Source organism: Lynx canadensis, chromosome A1, assembly GCF_007474595.2.
Source record: "Lynx canadensis isolate LIC74 chromosome A1, mLynCan4.pri.v2, whole genome shotgun sequence".
Taxonomy (NCBI): Eukaryota; Metazoa; Chordata; class Mammalia; order Carnivora; family Felidae; genus Lynx; species Lynx canadensis.
The window spans coordinates 228325839-228346899 of NC_044303.2; the positions used below are offsets into that span (position 1 = coordinate 228325839).

Genomic DNA, 21061 nt, shown 5'->3' on the forward strand with positions numbered 1-21061 from the left:
AATAAATATTTGTTGAATAAGGAAAAGGATTTCAGGTAATCAGGATCCAGTCCATGCGTCTCCACGACAGGCACTGAGAGCTTCCCTCAGTATCTGTTCTCTCTTCCTCCGTAGAAATAAAATCCTGACTTTGAGCCGGCTACATGGCTACTTGAATAAAGGCCACATTTCCTCCTCCCCAGGTGCTGGGTGTAGCTGTGTGAGTGGATTCTCAGAAGCATTATGTGCAGTTTTCGGAAGGCTCTGCGGAGGGGAGCATACTCCTTGTCCTCCTCCCTCTCCACCAGCTGGAATGTAAGTGTGGTGACTGGCGTTCGGCGGCCGTCTTGGACCACGAAGTAGCTAGTCATGGAAGCCATGCACCGTGGAAATGACCCGGAGGAGCTGGGCCCCTGGCAACGTGGAGCCCATTTCTGGCCCTGGAAGAGGGGGCCACCTTCGAGCGGTGACACGAGAAGAATAAACTTGACTCACTTATTTGGGGTCGTTCCGTTATCCCACTATACCTAATCCTAACTAATGGCCTCTGTCTTGGTGGTCCACTTGGAACACGTATGTCAGAAACAGTGAGCCACCAGTGTGTTTTCTGTTCCCTTAATTACACTCATGTAAATACGAAGCAGGAAATGAGAATGTGAAGCGGTCACCTAGTGGGATGGCTTGAGGACAGTGGAACGAACAGGCACCAGGGAGTCAGGAACCCATGGTCTGGTCCACCTCAGTTTCCTCCCCTGTGAACAAGCATAGGGAGGCCAGGCCATTAACTGCCATTTCCCGTCATCCACCACAGGGCCCTTCATGTTAACTTGTTTCAGGGTTATGTTGGAGGAACAGTCACGTTGGGGCACAAGGCACAGGATTTTAAGTAGTTGTGAAGCAAGTGAGGTTCAACTATACTTTAAAGCATCACTCAAAACAGGGCGCCCAGGGGCGCCTGGGTGGCGCAGTCGGTTAAGCGTCCGACTTCAGCCAGGTCACGATCTCGCGGTCCGTGAGTTCGAGCCCCGCGTCAGGCTCTAGGCTGATGGCTCGGAGCCTGGAGCCTGTTTCCGATTCTGTGTCTCCCTCTCTCTCTGCCCCTCCCCCGTTCATGCTCTGTCTCTCTCTGTCCCAAAAATAAATAAAAAAACGTTGAAAAAAAAAATTTAAAAAAACAGGGCGCCTGGGTGGCTCAGTCGGTTGAGCGTCTGACTTCGGCTCAGGTCATGATCTCACGGTTCTGTGAGTTTGAGCCCCGCGTTGGGCTCCGTGCTGTAGGCACGGAGTCTGCTTTGGACCCCCTGTCCCTCCCCCCTCTGCCCCTCCCCTGCTTGCACACTCTCTAACACAAATAAACCTTAAAAAAAAAAAAATTACTCAAAACCTGCACCATAGGAAAGATGCCCTGTAGGTACAGAAGTTACACGAGACTGTGACAAATCGGCAACTACTCCAACCCTTAGAAGCCATGCTCGATTCTACAGACTCTCACACCAGCGTTTCCCCGGAGGTGACCAGTTTCTAAAAAAAATGGCAAGAATATTTTTTTTTAAAGGAAGGCTGAGAAGGAAACTGGGAGGGAGGGAAAAGGAGAGCTGTACCTTCACAGGTTACCGGCTCCACATTTTGAATGAATGAATCAATGAGGCATAAATGGGAGAATACACTGGAATAGTCAAGCGAGAAGAATAAGACAGCACAGGTCAACGAGCATTTGCCGTACCAGCCCTCTATCCCAACCGTCAGCTGGGCTTAACAAAAGTGAGTTTAACAAATATTTAAAAAACAAAATGGAGACATCGTGGGTGAAACTGATCTCATAAACTCTCTCGGTTTGAGTGATTTTTCTCTCTACCTTAGATTGCAGGAGAAGGATCGACATACCCGAGTCTTACGCTGCTTCAGGTGCAAAACTGAGGGACCCGACGCTTCTAGTAATAATTCCATTGGCTACAATGGCTTTTCGAGGTAAGGGGCCAACCTCATCCTTAGCTACAAACAGTTGAACTCCAAGTTCATTTTTAAAATGCCCAGTAAAATGACAAAAGGCTGGCATCAGTGCCATCCAGCCCTTTATATCTAGATGGCGCCTGATTACATCAAGTCCGTGCCAGCACTGGCTCGCCATCTCTCCCACTTCCCCTTTCCTATCAGCCGTCCTGCTTCCTCCAAGATTTCTACCTGTCCTAATGACCTGGGACACAGGACTTGGAAGACACAGAGTCCTCAGTTTTCCTGCCACTCTAGAGACCTCAGGAGAAAGATGAGGTCTTCCTGTCACAGGTGCACGACTATGCCCACATTGTACCAGGTGTTATTCTACGACTTAGGGAGCAATCCCTTCTTTTCCAGAAAGAAGGAATTTAGTTCACTTCTCCTAAACTTGGGGGACCAAAGCCTCTGGGAACTCTCTGCCCTGACTTAGAGATGCAAGTTTTCAAAGACCACTACCCGAGGAGGTCCCACCACCATGTCCCCTCTCCACCTCCATCCCATTTGTACCCACTGAGGCTGTCCCGTGCCTGGAGAGAAAGTGGGGGGCTCGTGTCCACTGTAATGGGAACAAGAGAGGGCAGTATGCTTCTCTCTTTTTGACAGTTAACCCTTGACTTTGAATCAGATCCCACTTCTCTCTGAATTGGGGGAGGGAGATGGGGATCTCTTGAGAAACCGATTTTCAATTGCATTATTATTCCCTGTGCTAGAAGACTAACCCTAATATTCATAAAAGCCAGTTACAGGGAAAGCAGAGAGAGAGCTAATACGGTATTTTAAATTACTCTGTATCTATCATCCACAATTCCACATAGACTCAAAGTCATAGATACATGGTTATATCAACAACAAAAGGCTTACTATTAAATTCTTAACTCAGAGATTTATCGAGCATGGCACTTTACGTGCTACAGTTTTGGAGATTTTTGTTTATTACTTGAGAATCCCAGCAACTGCACTAACAGAGAATAGTCCTTAGTCTCCTAGAAATGAACATAACACCTCCTCTTATTTTAAACATGATGCCACCTGTCTCTTCTGGTTCCAATTAAATGAGAAGGTAGAAAAATGGGGTATAGATGGGCTAGGACAAGAGATTACTGGCAAAACGAGTGCATAAACAAAACACTCTTCTCTGGTGATTTATTGTGAAATAACATTTCATGTTCTTGCATTAAGTTAATTACACATCAGTAAATGCGTGTGCCACCTCAGTTCTGAGAACGGTTGTTTTAAGTAACTGAATATTTGCCAAAAGATCAAGTGGACCGGAGCCAAAGGTCAAATACACCAGCCCAATAACCAACTCGCTCTGCTCAAGATGGTGAAGGGGCTTTAATAGCTACAAAGCAGCGACCACGTATGTTGCAAGTTTCAGCTCGATCATGATGACCCTGTCATAATCTCACTTCTGTACCCCAGACCTGTGAGTTCTGTGTAGCAACAAGAAGGGTGTAAAATGGGAACCCAGCTTGAATGGCCAACAGCTGAAATGTAACCCGGAGACCAGAGCGCTCTCAGGTATAAGCCTGAGCCGAGTTTCAGGAAGCAGAAGAGGTGGAGGCTTAAGAATCGGTTGTGGGTGGAGCCACGCTGCCAGGGCTGGAATCCTGGCCACCGCTTCTTAGCTGGAAACTTTGAGCAAATTCCATAACCGTTCCGAGCGTCAGACTGGTGGCTGTAAAGATTACATAAGACTATCCATGGGCAGTGTCTCCGTGGCCAGCACCATAAAGAGAACTCAAATGCCTACTGTTCCCCTGGCGAGGACGACACGGGGTGCCAGAGGCACCCACCCACTCCGGGGAGCCAGATGAAAGGTCATTTTCAAATGCGTAACTGTGCCAATCGAAGATTTCTACTTAGCTAAGACGCTTGGTACCAACATTTAAATTTTACTTGGCACTTAATCCATTTCACGGAAATGCAAAAGTATAAAAGTGGGGCAAACAGGCTGGCAAAAAAAATACCAACCACGGACCATTTGGTTTTAGGCGTTCTGTTGTGTATGTTTTTAATTGCAGCATTTGGGTTTTGTTTGGTTTTGTTCCTAAGCCTCCAACCTAGGGAAATAGTTCTCTTTAAGGTTACAACTAGCACACAAAGGACCTCCTCTCCTCCTGGGCACCCACTGGCCACTGCCAGCACCCCCTCTGCTCGTGGTTCAAGTCCTTGAGAGCGGAGGCTTGGAAGGCACCGGCTCTAGAATAAGATCACAATTCCTAGCACCCTCCGCAGTCTGCGTTGAGGAGGGAATGTGCACACACACCCCCACCCCGATCCTCATAACTCTTCTCGCCAGGGACCAGCCGCCTGGTCCTTAGCTGTTCTGATCTGCCCCCTCTCCCTTTAAACACAGACGTGCTCACCAGGCAGACTCACGGGTCTACCGAGTGTGGTACCTATGACTGTCCAAGGGAATGAGGCAAAGACAGCATTCAGCGGATCAGAAACATCTGCTTTGTACGTAAAGTCATCCTTGAATGGCTTTGGAATAATGTACTCCATGGTATTGAGGAACACATCTTGTAAATAGAAAAGTCTAGGTGGGAAGTGGGAAATCTGGTATAAGTTTGCACGTCACTTGGTTTCAATAAAATAGGGATAAAAATAACAACTACGTCATGGCATAAGATAGTGATAATAATAACCCTTGAGTAAGCTAACCTTGGAGTGCTTACTACGGGCCATGCATCGTCCTAAGCTCTTTACATGTAATAAAGATAACAGCAAAATTCAAAAATATTGGCCATTACCATTACTTCTAAAATTTCTGTTTGGCATTAGACTTTTTCGCAAACAAAATCTTACTCAGAACAGCATATAAACAAGAAAGGCGGGGGCGGGGGGCAGAGCTGCGCTCTGTGTAGCTGGAACGAGGGCACATGGCCGATGGGTCCCCCATTCCACACTGGGCATTCCTGTCACCCCAGGCGAGCGCCTAGGGACCACCACAGGGTCCTGCAGCTCCTGAGGGCCCGGTTGAAAACGTGCAGGCTTTTCTGTGAAGAACCACAACAGTTAATCACCCTGAGGCTGGCCAGAGGCACAAGGAGCCAGGAAAAACGTGGGGCACACATCCCCGCTTCAAACACCAGACTGCCAAAGGTATGCTAAGGATTTTGAGCTTCTCCTACAGTGGGCGGGTCACCCCTGCTTCCTGTTTCCTCCCGGGTCTTCTTGGGGCCTCAGGGCATTGCACCAAATCATCTTGGGCGCCACTTCCCTGTCTAGTATTCCAGTTCCGACAGTGTCTTTCCCATAATACGGTGCGCAGATGTTCAGTGCGTGAGTCTCAATACCCAGTGAAAAAGAAACAGTACAACTGGCTACCAAAAAATGCTTTCCACCCCTACCCGTTCCGTGGGTTTCCTTCGGTTGCTGTCCATTTAGTTTTTATTGTCAAGTGTTACTTGTTAGCATTTGCTATGATTTCAGAAGTGAATCTGGGTCTCTCTCTTACCAAAAGAGGGGTAGGTAAAACTAACTCGCTCCCATCCTAGCTTTGGCAAGGGACTCGAAAACATTTTCACCTCCAAACATGACTGGTAAAGAAGGGAAACTATGCTCCTAAGTCCTCAGAGGTTATGTGGTTACGTTTTGGAGGGGAAAAAAAAGTTTTCCATAACCTGATCCTTGAATCACATTCTTGCACTGTGCACAGGAACTACAGTCCCCACAGGCTGGAGCTGAGGAAAGAATTCCGAGTTCCCAGTGCTGGCACACCTTGAACTTGATGCATTGGAAGGAAAAATTCCTGATTGTTAGGTTAAGTCCAGAGCAGGCACCTTTCTGCCTCCCAAACCAGCTTTCTCCTGCTGAGCCCTACCCCCCCCCCCCCATTTCCAGCTTTGCTTTCTCTCCCAAAGTAAGGCAAAGAGAAAGGGAGGAAAAAATCACATCATGAAAAGTTCAAATGAATACACCCACAGGAAATATTTGGCTAATTCGATTATCATTCAGGGTGCAGAAAGGTTGAAAGGGAGTTCAATTTCCAAACTTTTGAGGCTGGGAGGTAAGTCCATTACAGAATTCTAGACTGGGAGGGGCCTTAAGGATCAGCTACCCCAACACGAGGACGTAGAAGTCCAGAGTGGCTGTGGCTTCCAGGCACACAGTCCTGGGCAGAATGAGGTCTAGAACCCATGTCCAGACTCCCAGAACAGCACTGTTTCCACCACACCCAACAGCTTGCTGTGTGAATCAAAAGCTCCTGCTGGGACCAAGAACCCCGGTCAATAACCAGTACTGGCACCTGCCAACTTCCCATAAACGCTGCCGTATCTGCAGCCCAAACTCGGCGCTTGTGAATCGGCACGCTCCCCCAAATCGCCGGCGGGTTCACACCCACCCCTGCGGGGGCCACCAGACAAACACGGAACGGGAACGTGCTCCGAACTGAGAAGCAGCCACGTTCATCCTCCTCGGAGCGGGGCCTGGAGGGCACAGCTGAAGCGGGGGAAGGAAAACACCCTTCACTCCTACCCCAGCTACCAACGCAGAGAGCAGAGACGCCCAGCCACAGGGACTGCGCCCCCACCTCGGCGACCAGACGTGCGCGCGCGACCTGGGCCATTCTGTGCTGCTGCTCCTGTCCTTGGTGACACTTTTGTTCAACAGCCAGCTGTTTTCTCTGCTGTTCAGCAAGTCTCGACTGCTGCGAAGGTGTGGGCCACATCCTCCGCCACCAAAGCGCGAAACGCGTCAACTTCCCCCGCCACCCCGACAACAATCAAGTTCTCAGAGGGGACACCTAGAAGGGGACGCTGGCCCTCCTCGGCGGCAGAGCCCGACCCCGGCCGCTGCCTGAGCCCCCCACCCCGTTCCAGCCCACCAGACGGGCTCCCTCCTCCCAGGAACCTGCCCTCCCTGCCACGGCAGGTCGCTCGCGGCCTGGACCCAAACTTATCTGCCTCCCGAGGGCGCGTTCCCATTCAGACGCGACGCGACCCCCGTCCCCGACGGCAGCCCCAACGCTGCCGGGGGTGTTCTGAGGCTGCGGCCCCCTGCCCTGGGGCGCCCCGGACCTTCCAACCCTCAGCGCGCAGGGGGACTGCCCGCGGGCCCCCTCCCCGCCCCCGGCCCGGCGCCCACCTGCCGTTGGGGCGCGAGGACCCTCCCGCTCCCGCGCCCGCACCCGCGGGGGGCTTCTCGGCGCCGCCATGCCGGCCGCGCGCTGCGGACGGGCGCGGAGCCTCCTCCGTCGGTCAGTCAGACGCCGCGGCCGCCCGCCGGCGCCGGGGATCGCTTCCCCGCGGCTGGCTGGCTCGAGAGGCGCGGGGTGGGGACCGCGGTCGGCGCTCCCGCCCGGGAGAGCCCGGGGGCCGACGGACGCGCGGGGCCGCCAATGGGAGGCCGCGGCGGAGGTGGGCGGGCTCTCGGGCGGAGATGGGCGGGGCCTCCGCGCACAGACGGGGTCTACCGTCGGCAGCTTCGGGCTCCCGGCGCTGTGCGCGCGGCGTGGAAGCCGCTCCTGGGTTCCCGGCGCTGGTCCTCCGGAGACGTCCTGGGGTTTCCACCTGGACGGATCCCGCGACCTCCCTGGCACTTTACATCGAAAGCCCATTGAGTGGGAATCAAAGAAACGTGGTGCGTGGGGTGATGGGGGAGAGGGACAGGTGCCTTTTCCCTCTCCACGGCGAGGGTGCAGACGGATTGCCATCCCTGGCCGAGACAAGAACCCGCTGATGGGTCACGGCCATGGGAGGGCCAGACTGGAATCCAGATGTTGCTGTCGGCCCAGGGCCTCTTCCACTACTTAGGGCACATTTTAAAAAAAAATCTTTATTTTCCCCTAGGTCAGCAGAACGGTTATGCTTACTCAGAAGTCACAGTGTACCTTAGTAGCCGGAATATGTGCGTTAATGACAAGATTAATCTTCTGATAAAGTGGGTTATCAAAAAGAAAAAAATAAACAGCTCAACAATAAAAAGGCGCTCACAACAAGGTTCTTTTGCCCCTGGTTTTCTATTCAGAGGGACCCTTTCTCGGAAGAAAAGGGAAGAAAATGGAAGTCCTGATGAACACTTCCTTTTTCTCCAATATACACGATTCCAGACAGAAACAGATTTGCGTGTGGCATGTTTTGGCACCTTTTGAAACAAACTCCGTAACTAAAGAAAGACGTGGAAAACCCTCTGGAATCTTCGGTGGCTCCAGTATACTTAGGTCAATGTCAAGGAATTGAATCACTTTCCCCTTTTCTGAATCTCAGGGCAAAGGATCACAGGTCTTTGGGAATTCTGGCAAAATTCTAAGAGCAACAGGAGTTAATATAATGCGAGGCATTTACTGACAGCTGACATCAGGCCAGGCACTTGGATAATCCTTTTATGTATTATTTTACATATTATTTCACTTAATCCTCACACTTGCCCATGCGGTAGGTTACTACCTCCGGTTTGCAGATGAGAAAACTGAGGCTCAGTAAATGCTAATGCAGAGGTTGAACCAAGGTCTGATCTCTCAACCACCCCATCATTCTGCAACCCATGATTCACAAAAGATAATAAAAATGTTCCCAAACTCTGCTGCATGTTTAAAACAAACAAACAAACAAACAAACAACCTTTTATCCAAACCAAATTTTAACTTAGAGGGCTAGTTTTCTGCAGCCATAAACCATGACTTGCGTGTACTGAGTCATGTTACTCATACAAAGTAAATGGCTTAAAATTGCTCTGCCTAATTACAACCTAAACAAGGTTATAAGCAGTGATGAGTAAAATTGTCTATTCTAGAAGCTGAAAATACCAGAACTAATTTCTTGTGGCATAATAAAATAAAATTTACTGAAGTCCTTTAACCACAAAACAAATTAGCCAGTAACCTTGCCCTCCTCCCACGAGATAATATTTATGAACACAGCTGTTCGGACTCAGCCAAAATCCTTTCAAATAATTCACGGTCAGGATTTTGTGATTTGCTGTAATGTTCATTGTTACTCCAAAAGCTGAGCGGGAGGCCTCTTAAAATGGTACTGTACTTACAGACCTAGACCTTGGAGCCAGACTGCCTGGCTTGCCTGTGTACTAGCCACATGGTCTTGTACAATTATTGAACATTTCGGTGTCTCAGTTTCCTCACTTATAAAATGGGGCTTCTGGGAGTACCTTCCCCATGAGGTTGTTTTGGGCATGAAGTGATTAAATATGTCCAACTCCCTTAGAGTAATGCTTGGCCCATAATAAACACCATATAAATATTAGCCAAATAAAGGATGTGACTACACATAGAGATTTTGGCTTTCTGGTCTACCTATGTGTGATTTACTGCATGTCTTAACAAAACAAAATGAAAACGCCCCACAAATATTAAACCATAACTCCCCATTCTTCCTCCTCCTTCATCCCCAGCCCCTAGCAAACATCATTCTACTCTCTGTCTTTGACTACTTTCTGAATGTGACCACACTAGCTACCTCATATAAGTGGAATCACACAGTATTTGTCTTTTTGTGACTGGCTTATGTCACTTAGCATAATAATGTCTTGACGATTCAGCCATGTTGTAGCATATGCCAGAATTTTCTTCTTTTTAAGGGCATCTGGGTGGCTCAGTCGGTTTGAGGGTCTGACTCTTGGTTTCGGCTCAGGTCATGATCTTGCGGTTCATGGGTTTGAGCCCCACAGCGGGCTCTGTTGATGGTGGGGAGTCTGCTTGGGATTCTCTCTCTTTCTCCTTCTCTCCCCGCCCCTCCCCCACTCGTGCTTTCTCTCTTTCTCGCTCTGTTTCTCAAAATAAATAAATAAACTTAAGAAAGAAAGAATTTCCTTCTTTTTAGAGCTGAATTATATATTTCATTTTAGGTAGATAGATCACGCTTTGTTTATTCATTCATTCATCAATGGACAGTTGGGTTGCTTCCTCATTTTGGCTATTGTAAATAATGCTGCTATGAACATAGGTGTACAAATAACCTATTTATGAGTTTCTGCTTTCAATTCTTTTGGGTGTAAACCTAGAAGTAGAATTGCTGAATCATATGGTAATTCTTGACTTTTTGAAGAAGAGCCACACTATTTTCCACAGCAGAAAACACTCCCACCAACAATGCATAGGGTTCCAACTTCTCCACATCCTTGCCAACACGTCGTTTTCTATTTTTTTTAATAATAGCCATCCTAATGGGTACGAAGTGATCAGGGATGCTGAGTATCTTTTTATGTGCTTATTAGACATTTGTATATCTTCTGTGGAGAAAGTCATTTAAGTTATTTGACTATTCATTGTCTTTGCGAACATTACACCATCATTGTTGATATCCATAAAAATTAAAATCGGAGAAACCCTTCTGTCTACTTCCCTCTTGCACCGTAACTGAGCATATGTTGCTTCTTATTTACATGGAGTCCCCAAATTAGTACAAAAATTTTTATCCCAAAATCAAGTGGGGCCAGTTTTTTTTTTTTTTTTAAGCTTATTGATTTTGAGAGGGTGGGGAGGAGCAGAGAGAAAGGAGACAGAGAGAATCCCAAGCAGGCTCCTTGCTGTCAGTGTAGAGCCTGATGCGGGTCTTGGGCCCACGAAATCATGAGATCATGACCTAAGACGAAATCAAGAGTTCCACACTTAACCAACTGAGCCACCCAAGCGCCCCAGATCATTTTTTTTCAAATATTTTTAAATTTATTTTGAGAGAGAGAGAGAGAGACAGAATCTGAAGCAGGCTCCAGGCTCCGAGCTGTGAGCACAGAGCCTGATGCGGCGCTCGAACTCACAAACTGTGAGATCATGACCTGAGCCGAAGTCGGATGCTTAACCGACGGAGCCACCCAGGCGCCCCTAGATGAGTTTTTTCAATAGAGGAAATGTGAAGACGTTACTAGGTGTTTGTGGTGGTGGTGAAGATGATGATGATGCAGATCACACATGGTAATGTGTGACAATTGAGCACTGATGAAGTGCTCTGTTCGGTGCTCTTTATGTATGAATTAATTCAACCCCCCATTTGAGATATATACGATTATTATTCCCAATGTACAGACAAAGGAGCTGAGTCACAGAGGGTATAAAGTATCTAAGTATCTAGCACCAGGTCATTCAGCTAGTAAATGGCAACTTGGTATTTGAACCCAGCCTCCAAGGCCATATGGAAAGTACCCCCCTCCCCCAACACACACCCAAAAAAAATCACTTTCCAGGAACTCAATGAGTTCCTGAAAGGCACATCTGATCTTCTTCCTAAACGAGCTGAGCCTAGGAGAAACATGGTCTACCCTGCAACGTGCCGCTCCCCACCCCCCTCCCCAGCCCCGGTGAGATGCCCCCAGCACAGCATGAGGGTGAGTACACGCTGTGAGGACAGAGACTAGGGTGAAACCAAGGCCCAAACTGTCATTGCACAACCGGTGCGGAGAAATCCAGAGGGTCAAGGCTGGAATGGGGAAGCCAAGGTGTGACGTTCAAGCAGGCTGGGAAGCCAGGAGAGTCCTTGAGAGAGATGCCAACATGGCAGGAGCAGAAGGAGAGCCTGAAGCTGTCCAGAGGGCACTGGACGCTCCTGCAACTCCCCCACTGGGGCCTTTAAGCTGTCCATGCTGGGACTTCCTGCTGTTAGTTCCCAAACTGACCCCGGAAACAGAAGACAAGGAGAGGCCAGAGGAAGAGGGAGGCCACTCCAGACTGCTAGGTGGCACTTTTAATAGGCAAGGGAACTTGTGAGGCTTGTCTTGGGCGGCTGCCAGATGACTGGCTCTCCGCACCCACGTGCCAAATCTTAAAAGTTTATAAAGAGGCCTTAACTGGGTTCAGCCACGCATACGGTCCAGACGGTACTCTCGCCACCTTGCTCTCTCCAGGCTCTGTCCTTGGAACAGCTCCCACCGTGGGACAACCGTGTTCTAAACACTGGGTGTGAGGGGGCCTGAGGAGCCTCTGATTGCCCAGATCAACCAGCAGGCAGCCCCATTCTCTGGATGACCTTTTTTCAGCAAATGGGACAATTCAAAATGTGTTCCTTGCTCTGGGATTTTGTCCACTGTAAAAATGATACCAATCAACTAAATCACAACGCTATCCCATCAGTCATCTACACCTTAATATCACTAAGCCTTGGATCTTTCTAAGAGCAGATGTTGATAAGGAGAGTGCCAAGGGGGCCTAAGAGCTGGCTAGTAGGATAAAGGAGGTCAGCTGAGAGCTGTAAAGGGAACTGAAAGATGAGGGGGTGGTGTGTGTGGAAAAGAACTTCGCAATTTTGTGTAGGTCCAGACCAGAACTTAGCGTTTCCTTATTTTGTTTATTTTTAGCAAATTCGATGGCTTCACTCTTCCCCAAATTCCGGACACCTGTCCGGCCGGCAGTTTGCATAGAGCTGGGCTTGCTTCCTACTTCTGGGCTTTGATCGAGCGTGGGCTTTCCCTCTCCCGTCCCCTGGCTAACTGCAGTGGTCTCTCCCAGCCGTGCTCCAAGCTGCTCTCCCTTGGGAAGCAATTCCAGGCCAACCTGGAGGAGTTAGCACCGAGGCTCCGCCCTCCCGTGCATTCCTGCTGTTCCCACAGCACCCAGGATGCCGGAAGCTACCGGCCCACGTCCTCATCTCTCTCCACACTTGACTCTAAGACCTAGATCTGTGTCCCCTGGGTCTTCTGTTCAATGTCTGGGGGACACTGAATGAGTGCTTGCAGGATGCAGCGTGCAGGAATCACGCCTGCCTTCAGTGGCTCCCCATTGGTCTCCTCAGTGGTCTCCATGGTCTCCTCATCACCAGACTCAGTCTGCAGACGGATTCCTTCTCTTCCTCTACAAAGGGGCTCTGAGCACTCCGAGGTCCTCGTCCGTAAATTTGCCTTCCTCTGATGGCACTTCCTCCCTCATGCCTGCTAAGCTTTTTAAGATGGCAGGGACAGCAAGCAGGAGCCTGGCCACATGAACATACAAATGAAAAAACAAATTCTCTGTATAATTTGAAGATGAAGTAAAAATATACGGAGAGCCACAGTCTCTAAAACTTTTGGATGTTTTACTGGGCTTGCAGCTCTGGTTCACCAACAAAGCATATTTTTATATTTAGTTAAAGAGGAACAAACAAACTGGAGCCTTTGTGGCTTTGTCTACCCCACTCCGCCTTCCATTTTTAGAAGCGAACTGAGGGCTAGGGAAGAAAATCAGAGTGCTGTTTTTCTCTGACTCATTTATTCTTCAGGATACCTGGGCAGGCCCATTCCATTAGGTTACTGCTTTTCTAGCCTCAAATTTTGCTTCGGGGTGATATATAAGAGAGGGTAGCTGGTGGAAGAGAGTCAATCTTAGAACTATCTAGATCTGGCTCCCCACCATTGATTACTGGAATGATAATGGGAAATCACTTATCCTTTCTGCATCTCAATTTTCTTTCCTGTAAAGGCACAGAATGTACTGGATGACTTCTCAGACCCCATCTAATCCTGTGATTACGATTCTGAGATGAGCATTTCCTCGAACAGGTTGGCTTGCAAATGGGTGGCGCGTCTAAATGATTATGTATCAGGCAGCAAATAAAAAAAACTCACGGTGTCAAAAATATTGAATGACACTGGAAAGTCTCATATTTGTTTCTCTGGGGAGAAAGAAATGCTCTTTGCTCCTATAGGGAGTTGCTGTTGTGTGGATTAGAACTATAATGGGGACATCTGCAGCCCTTTTGTCACTATGAGGAAAAAGCTCTCCCAATATTGAGATGTGTATGGAGGAAGTAGAAACAAGAGAGGGAGGAAGAGCCTTATTACATTAAGCTCTAGATTTAGCCCAAAGCAGTAACACTCCTGTATCTCGCAGTTACATGAGCCAAAACACTCCCCTTCCTCCCCCTACTCTTTTTTAGCATAAGCCTACTTAAGATAAGTTTCCTATCAGTTGCAAGTGAAACAATACTAATATAGGGTATGCAGCCAAGTTTTGTAGGAAAAAATATTTATTCACAGAAAAATATTGGAAGAACAAAGCCCAAAATATTAATAGTTGTTATCGTGGGCGATAAGATTATCTACGTACTTTTCAGCATTTTCTAAATTTTCCAAAATTATATATTACTGGCATAATTTTTAAATACTGTTTTGCTGCATCATTCCTTAAGAAACCGAGGAGACTTTTCTGTGTTGTAGAGAATCTTTCCTCCTTGTTTTGACCCTTTCACTGGAGGTTGAGATTTTTTTTTTTTTTTGAATGTTTATATTTGAGAAAGAGAGAGGGAGAGACAGTGTGAGAGCAGGGGAGGGAGGGGCAGAGAGAGACAGCGACGGGATGCGAAGCAGGCTCCAGGCTCTGGGCTGTCAGCACAGAGCCCCACGTGGGGCTTGAACTCACGAACCGTGAGATCATGACCTGAGCTGAAGTCGGATGCTTAACTGATTGAGCCACCCAGGCGCCCCATGAGGTTGAGATTGGATACACTATTGATGTTTCTTGTGGAATAGGTCGTTGCTCAGGCCCTAAATTCTGTAATGGGGCAGGCAAACTTTCTGTAAAGGGCCACAGAGTAAATATTTGTGCGTTTGTGAGCTACAGACTCTTCACGGCAACTGCTCAGCTCCGCCATTGGGTCACGGACGCAGCCCTAGAGAACTTGTAAATACATGACCATGGCCGCGTTCCAATAAAACTTTATTTAGGGACACTGAAATTCAAATTTTATATAATGTTCACGTCACAGAATCTTATGCTGCTTTCTGTTACTTTTCAACCATTTATAAATGTAAAAGGCACGCTCAACTCACAAGCCTCACAAGGACAGGCGCTGGGCCACATTTGGCCTGTGAGATGTAATTTGCTGACTCCCTGCCCTACGACATTGGGATTCCTACCATGACACCAGTTGTTGCTGCCCTTGGAGTTTCCATGGCCTTCCGAGTTGAGTTTCCATGAGGAACAATAATCCTGCAGTGTCTGGCATGGTTTTTCATTAAACCTCGTGGGGTTGGGACTTGATGATGATGATGTCCGTGTCTCGCTGGGCATTTGTGTTCTTCCCTTTCACCGAGAGGCTTCGAGGAGACTTCCTGCTTTCTCACCCATGTTGGAGGCACACCCCCACGCCTCTGCTCAAGAAAGCAGCCATGTGGTGGTTCTTGGAATTGTCAAGCCCTACTTTGGAATCTGACCTTGAAGCTGACAGAACTTGACAGGACTTTCTGCCGCCGGATTGGTTTTCTACTCCATAAAAATCCCTAAACGGGAGAAGTTTGTGTCAGAAATATTAAGTAACGACCAGCCAATAGCAATTTCAATTTTTAAAAGAATATTCCGCGTGGGAACGTTTGTGAAATTTCATTTTCAGAAGGAAAGGAAAAGTAAAGGGGGGTTACGTTGATTGCTATCTTGGTGTGTCAGTTAAGAACGTTTCCAGCTATGACTAACGACAAACTTAAATTGAAGTGGCTACAATGAATAAGCGTGTCAGGTCATAGGAAGTCCAGAGGCAGGCATTGTTGCCTTGGTTCCGCTTCTCGACCCTGTGACTCTCGCAGTCCTTCCGACAAGAAAGCTATTGAGGCTCTAAGCATTGTGTTCAAATTCAGGGAAGGAAGAAGGAGAAGAGGCAGCACCAGCTACATTACCCTTCCCAGAAGCCCCCAGCAGACAACTCCTTAAGGGACATTGTAGAAAATGACGCCAAGCAGCTAATGACCCTGACCGCAGGGGAAGCTGGGGAAACATGATTTTTGGCTTTCTCAGTCTCTATGCTGTGGTAGGTGGGGGGTTGAAGGGGTGGATGGCAATAGAGAAGGGAGTTAGGAAGATCTGTTAAGTCGGCATAACACATATATGGTGCTAAAATAATTCCCAATGGCAGGCAAAGCTCTTTCACCCTACACCAGTGGGACAAGCCACTCAAGGAAGCGTGGACTTCATCTGTCTCGTGCCCCGTGGTATCCCCAGCTCCTAGCACACTGCAATCGCTCAGGGAAAACTTGCAGAATGAATGGATGCGCCAATGACAAGAGCTCTTGGGAACTCATTGTTGATACGACCTATCCTTTTTTGGACAACACACCGACAAAGAAGCCTTTGGTTCACTCATGCCCCTGTGAGCTTCAACCACGGTTTAAAGCCGCACCATATGATAGAAGACCCTTACACATAGCTCCACCCGCTGTCTCTGCCCATAATGTAAACCCTGCTGGAATTCTACCTGTTCACAAAGTGAGAGGAGGCGCCCTGTTTCTACCATCTTGCCCAGTTCAGAATGGAGCTTCTTTATGGCTACCTGGAGCTAGAAATCATGGGATGTATTCAGATAAAGAGGATAAGATGAGGAAGGGAGTGTGGCTAATCCTCATCCAGCCCTTCCTCTGCTCCAGACACTATGCTGGGAATTTTACGTTTGGTTATTCACACTTTATTTGATGAGGAAGAGAAAGCTCACACAATTAAGTGTAAGTCTTTGAGAAACATCATGGGTTAGAAAAAACAAGATTAAAAAGGAACTTAAAATGCCAAAAGCCAAAAACGGGTAGACAGTGGTTAACAGTGGCAAACTGCCTGAGTGCATTAATTGTCACTTCTAACCTCAAGTGACCAGAGGAATTAAAAAAGAAGGACACATCAAATCAAAGAAACACCAGTAGGCAAAAAAAATAAAAGAAAAGAAAAAGAAAAAGAAAAGGAAGAGAAGAGAAGAGAAGAGAAAAGAAAAGAAAAGAAAAGGAAAGAAAAGAAGAGAAAAGAAAATTACATCACATTTTTGGGTTAGAAAGGGTAGATGGAGAAAGATTACTGAACAGATGCCCACTATAGAGAAAACCAAGAAGAAGAATAGCTAATAATAATCTTGGCAATATGTATCAGTTGGTTATTGATTGATAATTATACTGATTATTAATACATTATGTTGATTGATTATTATATTATCTCAGGGCTTTGTGTGTATCATCCCACTTAATCCTCACCAAAACCTCACAAAGTAGGTGAGATTATTATCCCTCTTTTACAGATGAGGAAACTGAGTCACAGAGCTATAACAAGATGCTTTGAAATTGGATCAGAGAATAAGAAAGAATTCATGGAAATCAAAAACGTGATAATCCATATAAAACATTCAACAATGCCTGACCCATAGTAAAAATTTAATCAATGTTTAATTATTGTATGGGACCATTTACTTTATGGTTCTACTTTGCTTTTCCATTGTTGTTTTACGATCTACACCTAGGTAGGTGCAAGGCAGAGCACCCTTTATAATATAAGGTCTCATTGGACAAGACTGTAAGATTTTAGAACCCTAGGTTATATCACCAACTCTATTCTAGATCCCTCCTTTGAAGGGAATGGACAATGAAGAGGGGCCAATCAATTTTCCTTGGCTCATTCAACCAATTGGGAGAGAGCACCCAATCCTAACCACTAGACCACCAGGGAGGTTTCTTCAACCACTTGGTAGGTACAGCCAAGAATGAAGCTCTGGTCCTCTGGCCCCCAAGTTAATGGCTCTCCATCTGTCTTTTCTTGGTTCAGCACTACAGTGGACACCCGCTCGGATGGGTAGGCTGGGCTCCTTTAAGGGAACACCCACCTCTCCTGGGTTCCATGTTGTCTTAAAGGGGACACAATCACAAGGCCTCATCTCTTCTGGTCAACAAGGGGTCAGTGACCCACACAAAGCCAATTGAAGACTTCCCTGGGTTTGGAATATGGACATTAGAATAAAGAAGTCACTTTCCACTAGGGCTAGTATCGGAGAGGGGAAAAATATTTTTCCTTCACTTATCTTAGGTTCGCCGGCTGGGGTCCTATAAATCAGACAGGCAAAAGACAGATTAACATGAGAAAAACAAACATATTTATTCAAATATGTATGGCCAACACACATGGGAACACTCAGTGATGAGTAACCCAAGGAGGAGGTTAGGATTTGGGCTTATGTACCATCTGAGGCTCAACAGAGGGAAAGGGGGTTGGGGCTTCTGGGCAAGGGAGGCAAATTATAGAAAGGTGACCAGGAAAAGTATGACAGAAAAGGGTGGTTTAGTGAGGTTTGTTATACAGATTTAAGTTAGTGCCTTCTTCATTGGTAAGAGTTGTTAAGATCCACCTCCTCCTGGTACTTGTGAGAGATACCTCTTGACAAATGGAAATGTCCTTTGTAAATGTACATTTCCTTTACAAAAGGACACCTTGGGCCCCATTTCTGGAGCTTTTCCTGCATCTGCTGACTCTCAAAGGTCTTTAGCTCAAAATAATCTATATGTCAAAGACGCATATTTTGAGGTGGCATATTCTGGTACCTTCATTTGTTAGGATCTGCGGCAAGGGTGGCTTTATATAACCATTTATTGTATAAAGTGTGACCTGAGGACAACCCAGACAACAGAAAGAGACAGAGAGCCTTGATAACACCACTGAGTGTGGCTGAGGGAAGTCCCTAGATGACAGCTGTGCAGCCAGTCTAGAGATCAATCGGTTTAGTGGGGACAGGAAACCAGAGAATTCCAGAAGGGAAGGCTCCAGGGAGAACACAGGGATTGGTTGTGTATTAATGCATTTGAGCATTTGGAAAATAATATAGTAGGCACCCGGTAGAGCTGATGGCACACTCGGAAAAAAAGTATGTTCGGCACATAAAAAAACCAAGCAAGTGAACAAAGTAAGGCAATGAACTCCAGGAAGAACAAACAGTTGTACAAGAAGGGAAACGTCTGTTACATCACATTCCTTGGCTCAGCAATGAACAATACCGACATAGTCATAATAAGGTTTTAAAAATTGTGACAATACCATATTGGTAGAATGGGGTGGGGGGAGATAAAAATGTGGGAGGGAGCAACAGACACACATTTTCATCTATTGTAACAGGAAGTCAAAAGATAATGTCTAAAATGATAAACAGCAGAAAAAGCATATTATTTAGAAATGTGAAAGAAATACCAGAAGCTCTAGGACAAGAGTTGAAATTTTAGAGTAAGAAGCTTGGGAGTTTTGCCGTTGTTAAAAGCTTTTATTGTATAGTAAATACACATATCGTGTTAAAAAGAAAGCCAAAGACCCAAAATGGCGTCACTTCTGTTGGGCCATGTCATGAAACTGGGGCTTAATACCAACCTAATTACAATTTCAACCTCCCCCAGGAATGTAGTTGTAACTGGTCAGTCAGGAATTTTCTGGTCAGCACCAGTAGGCTAACCTGTCACATGGACGCTCTCCATCCCCCAAAGGAAGAAGTATCCACCTAATAAGACCCTTTTGTCCCCAAAGGAAGGTGACCTCACCCAAAATAATCCTTCTTTCTGTCCACAACTTCCTTGTCCTGACTTTCCCTTTCTGTAGCCCTTTGGAGCTCCCCACTACTTGCTAGATAAGATGCTGCCCGATTCATGAAATGCAAACAAAGTCGTTAGATCTTCAAATTTACTTGGTTGAATTTGTTTTTTCAACAACAGAAAAAAATGTGTATTTACAGACAACCATATGTTCTACTATTTTATATATATATAGGGAATATATGTAAATATACCTTTGTTAAAAATATAAATTTCAGGGGCGCCTGGGTGGCGCAGTCGGTTAAGCGTCCGACTTCAGCCAGGTCACGATCTCGCGGTCCGTGAGTTCGAGCCCCGCGTCAGGCTGATGGCTCAGAGCCTGGAACCTGTTTCCGATTCTGTGTTTCCCTCTCTCTCTGCCCCTCCCCCGTTCATGCTCTATCTCTCTCTGTCCCAAAAATAAATAAACGTTGAAAAAAAAATTTTTTTTTAAAAATAAAAAAAATATATATATAAATTTCAGGGGTACCTGGCTGGCTTAGTCGGTAGAGCACTTGACTCTTGATCTCAGGCAAGCCCCAGGTTGAATGCAGAGCCTACATTAAACAAACAAACATATATATATATATGCACATATATATATATCATATACCAAATATATATATATATATATATATATATATCAATATATCAAACAGTATGTGTTTTGGAAAATGTGACCTAATCAGTAGTCCCTGAGAAACCCAGAAGTGTGAGTTGTGTTGTGACCATCAAAATAAATCAATTATCTTATTGCATGAAAATAAGTTAGCACATAAGCACAAGAAATAAAATACATATTAAGTCTCCGTGTGTCAGCATGGAGCCTACTTTGGATCCTCTGTCTCCCTCTCTCTCTGCCTCTCTCTCTCTCTCTCTCTCTCAAAAATAAACATTTAAAAAATGGAAAAAAATAAGTCTCTATGAATATGGAGCAACTTAATGATACAGAGGGAGAAAAAGGCAAGAAAAAACAAGTTTTCATTAAAAGCAACCTCTTTGCAACTGAACGACGCAAGGAGAGGTCTTTATCTCCATGCTGGGGCTAAAGGGAAGGCAGCCCGTGAGCTGGGAGGACCCAGGCTCTGGCCCCAAGCCCTTTAGCACATCATATTCAAGGGCAGGGCTGAGATCTCAGTACTTACAATTTTAAACATCTTAAAAATAACAGCCATGTGTGCATGAATATGTGTGCATGGATTTGTGCCAGGGAAAAACAAAAAGTTTCCATTTTTCAGGAACTTGATATTCTGAGGCCTTCTTTTCTTGCTGCATGCAATCTTTGAGACTGACTCCCCGACCCTTTCTCTTTGATCTCGGTCCTCCAAAGTCCTGCCAATAATGCATGGGATATTTGTGACGCTATCAGTTCTGCCTGAAGGCCAAGAGAATATTCCTGAGTTGTGTAAACCACCAGAGAGGGTTGCTGCTTGCCTTTCTGCCCAGGATGAACTTCAGAACCACGAGGGGGATAACTGGGGAACCCTCTGGTCTAGACCACCATCTCTAATGGTTCGGGAGGAGTTCTGAGGACAAAAGATCTGTATGAGAAAAGCGAACCCGCATCATGCGGTGTTATCTAATTCTAACGTGTAAGTCAGGACCTCGCGGTTGGGAACGACAGAATCCCAGTCAGAACTAGCGAGTACTGAGAAGGGAATTTCTTCACTCTGCTAACTGGGAGGTCCAAGGGATAGCTCTGGCTCCAGGCATAACTGTTACACAACAGTCAATGTCAGGTCATTATCCTCTGTCTCTGGCTCTATCTCTCCAGATCCAGCCTCATGTGATCGTTAGCACACAGTCTCAAAAGAAGAGTCTCTCTTTTCCAGTGGCCATGGAAATCCTAGAGAATGAGTTGTGGTCCCCTAGC

At 46.5% G+C, this 21061-nt stretch overlaps 1 protein-coding gene across 2 annotated transcripts in view; it reads right to left on the reverse strand.

The window, feature by feature from the left end:
• Window positions 1-7240, reverse strand: part of OTULINL (OTU deubiquitinase with linear linkage specificity like) — a 31133-nt gene extending 23893 nt beyond the window's left edge. The window contains exon 1 of one of the 2 annotated variants that reach the window (XM_032594672.1): window positions 7069-7240. In XM_032594672.1, the coding sequence (XP_032450563.1) occupies window positions 7069-7138 (70 nt within the window). In that variant the 5' untranslated portion in view covers window positions 7139-7240. The remainder of the gene's footprint in view (window positions 1-7068) is intronic. The other variant, XM_030332413.1, reaches the window with a different exon arrangement.
• Window positions 7241-21061: the final 13821 nt, after the last annotated feature.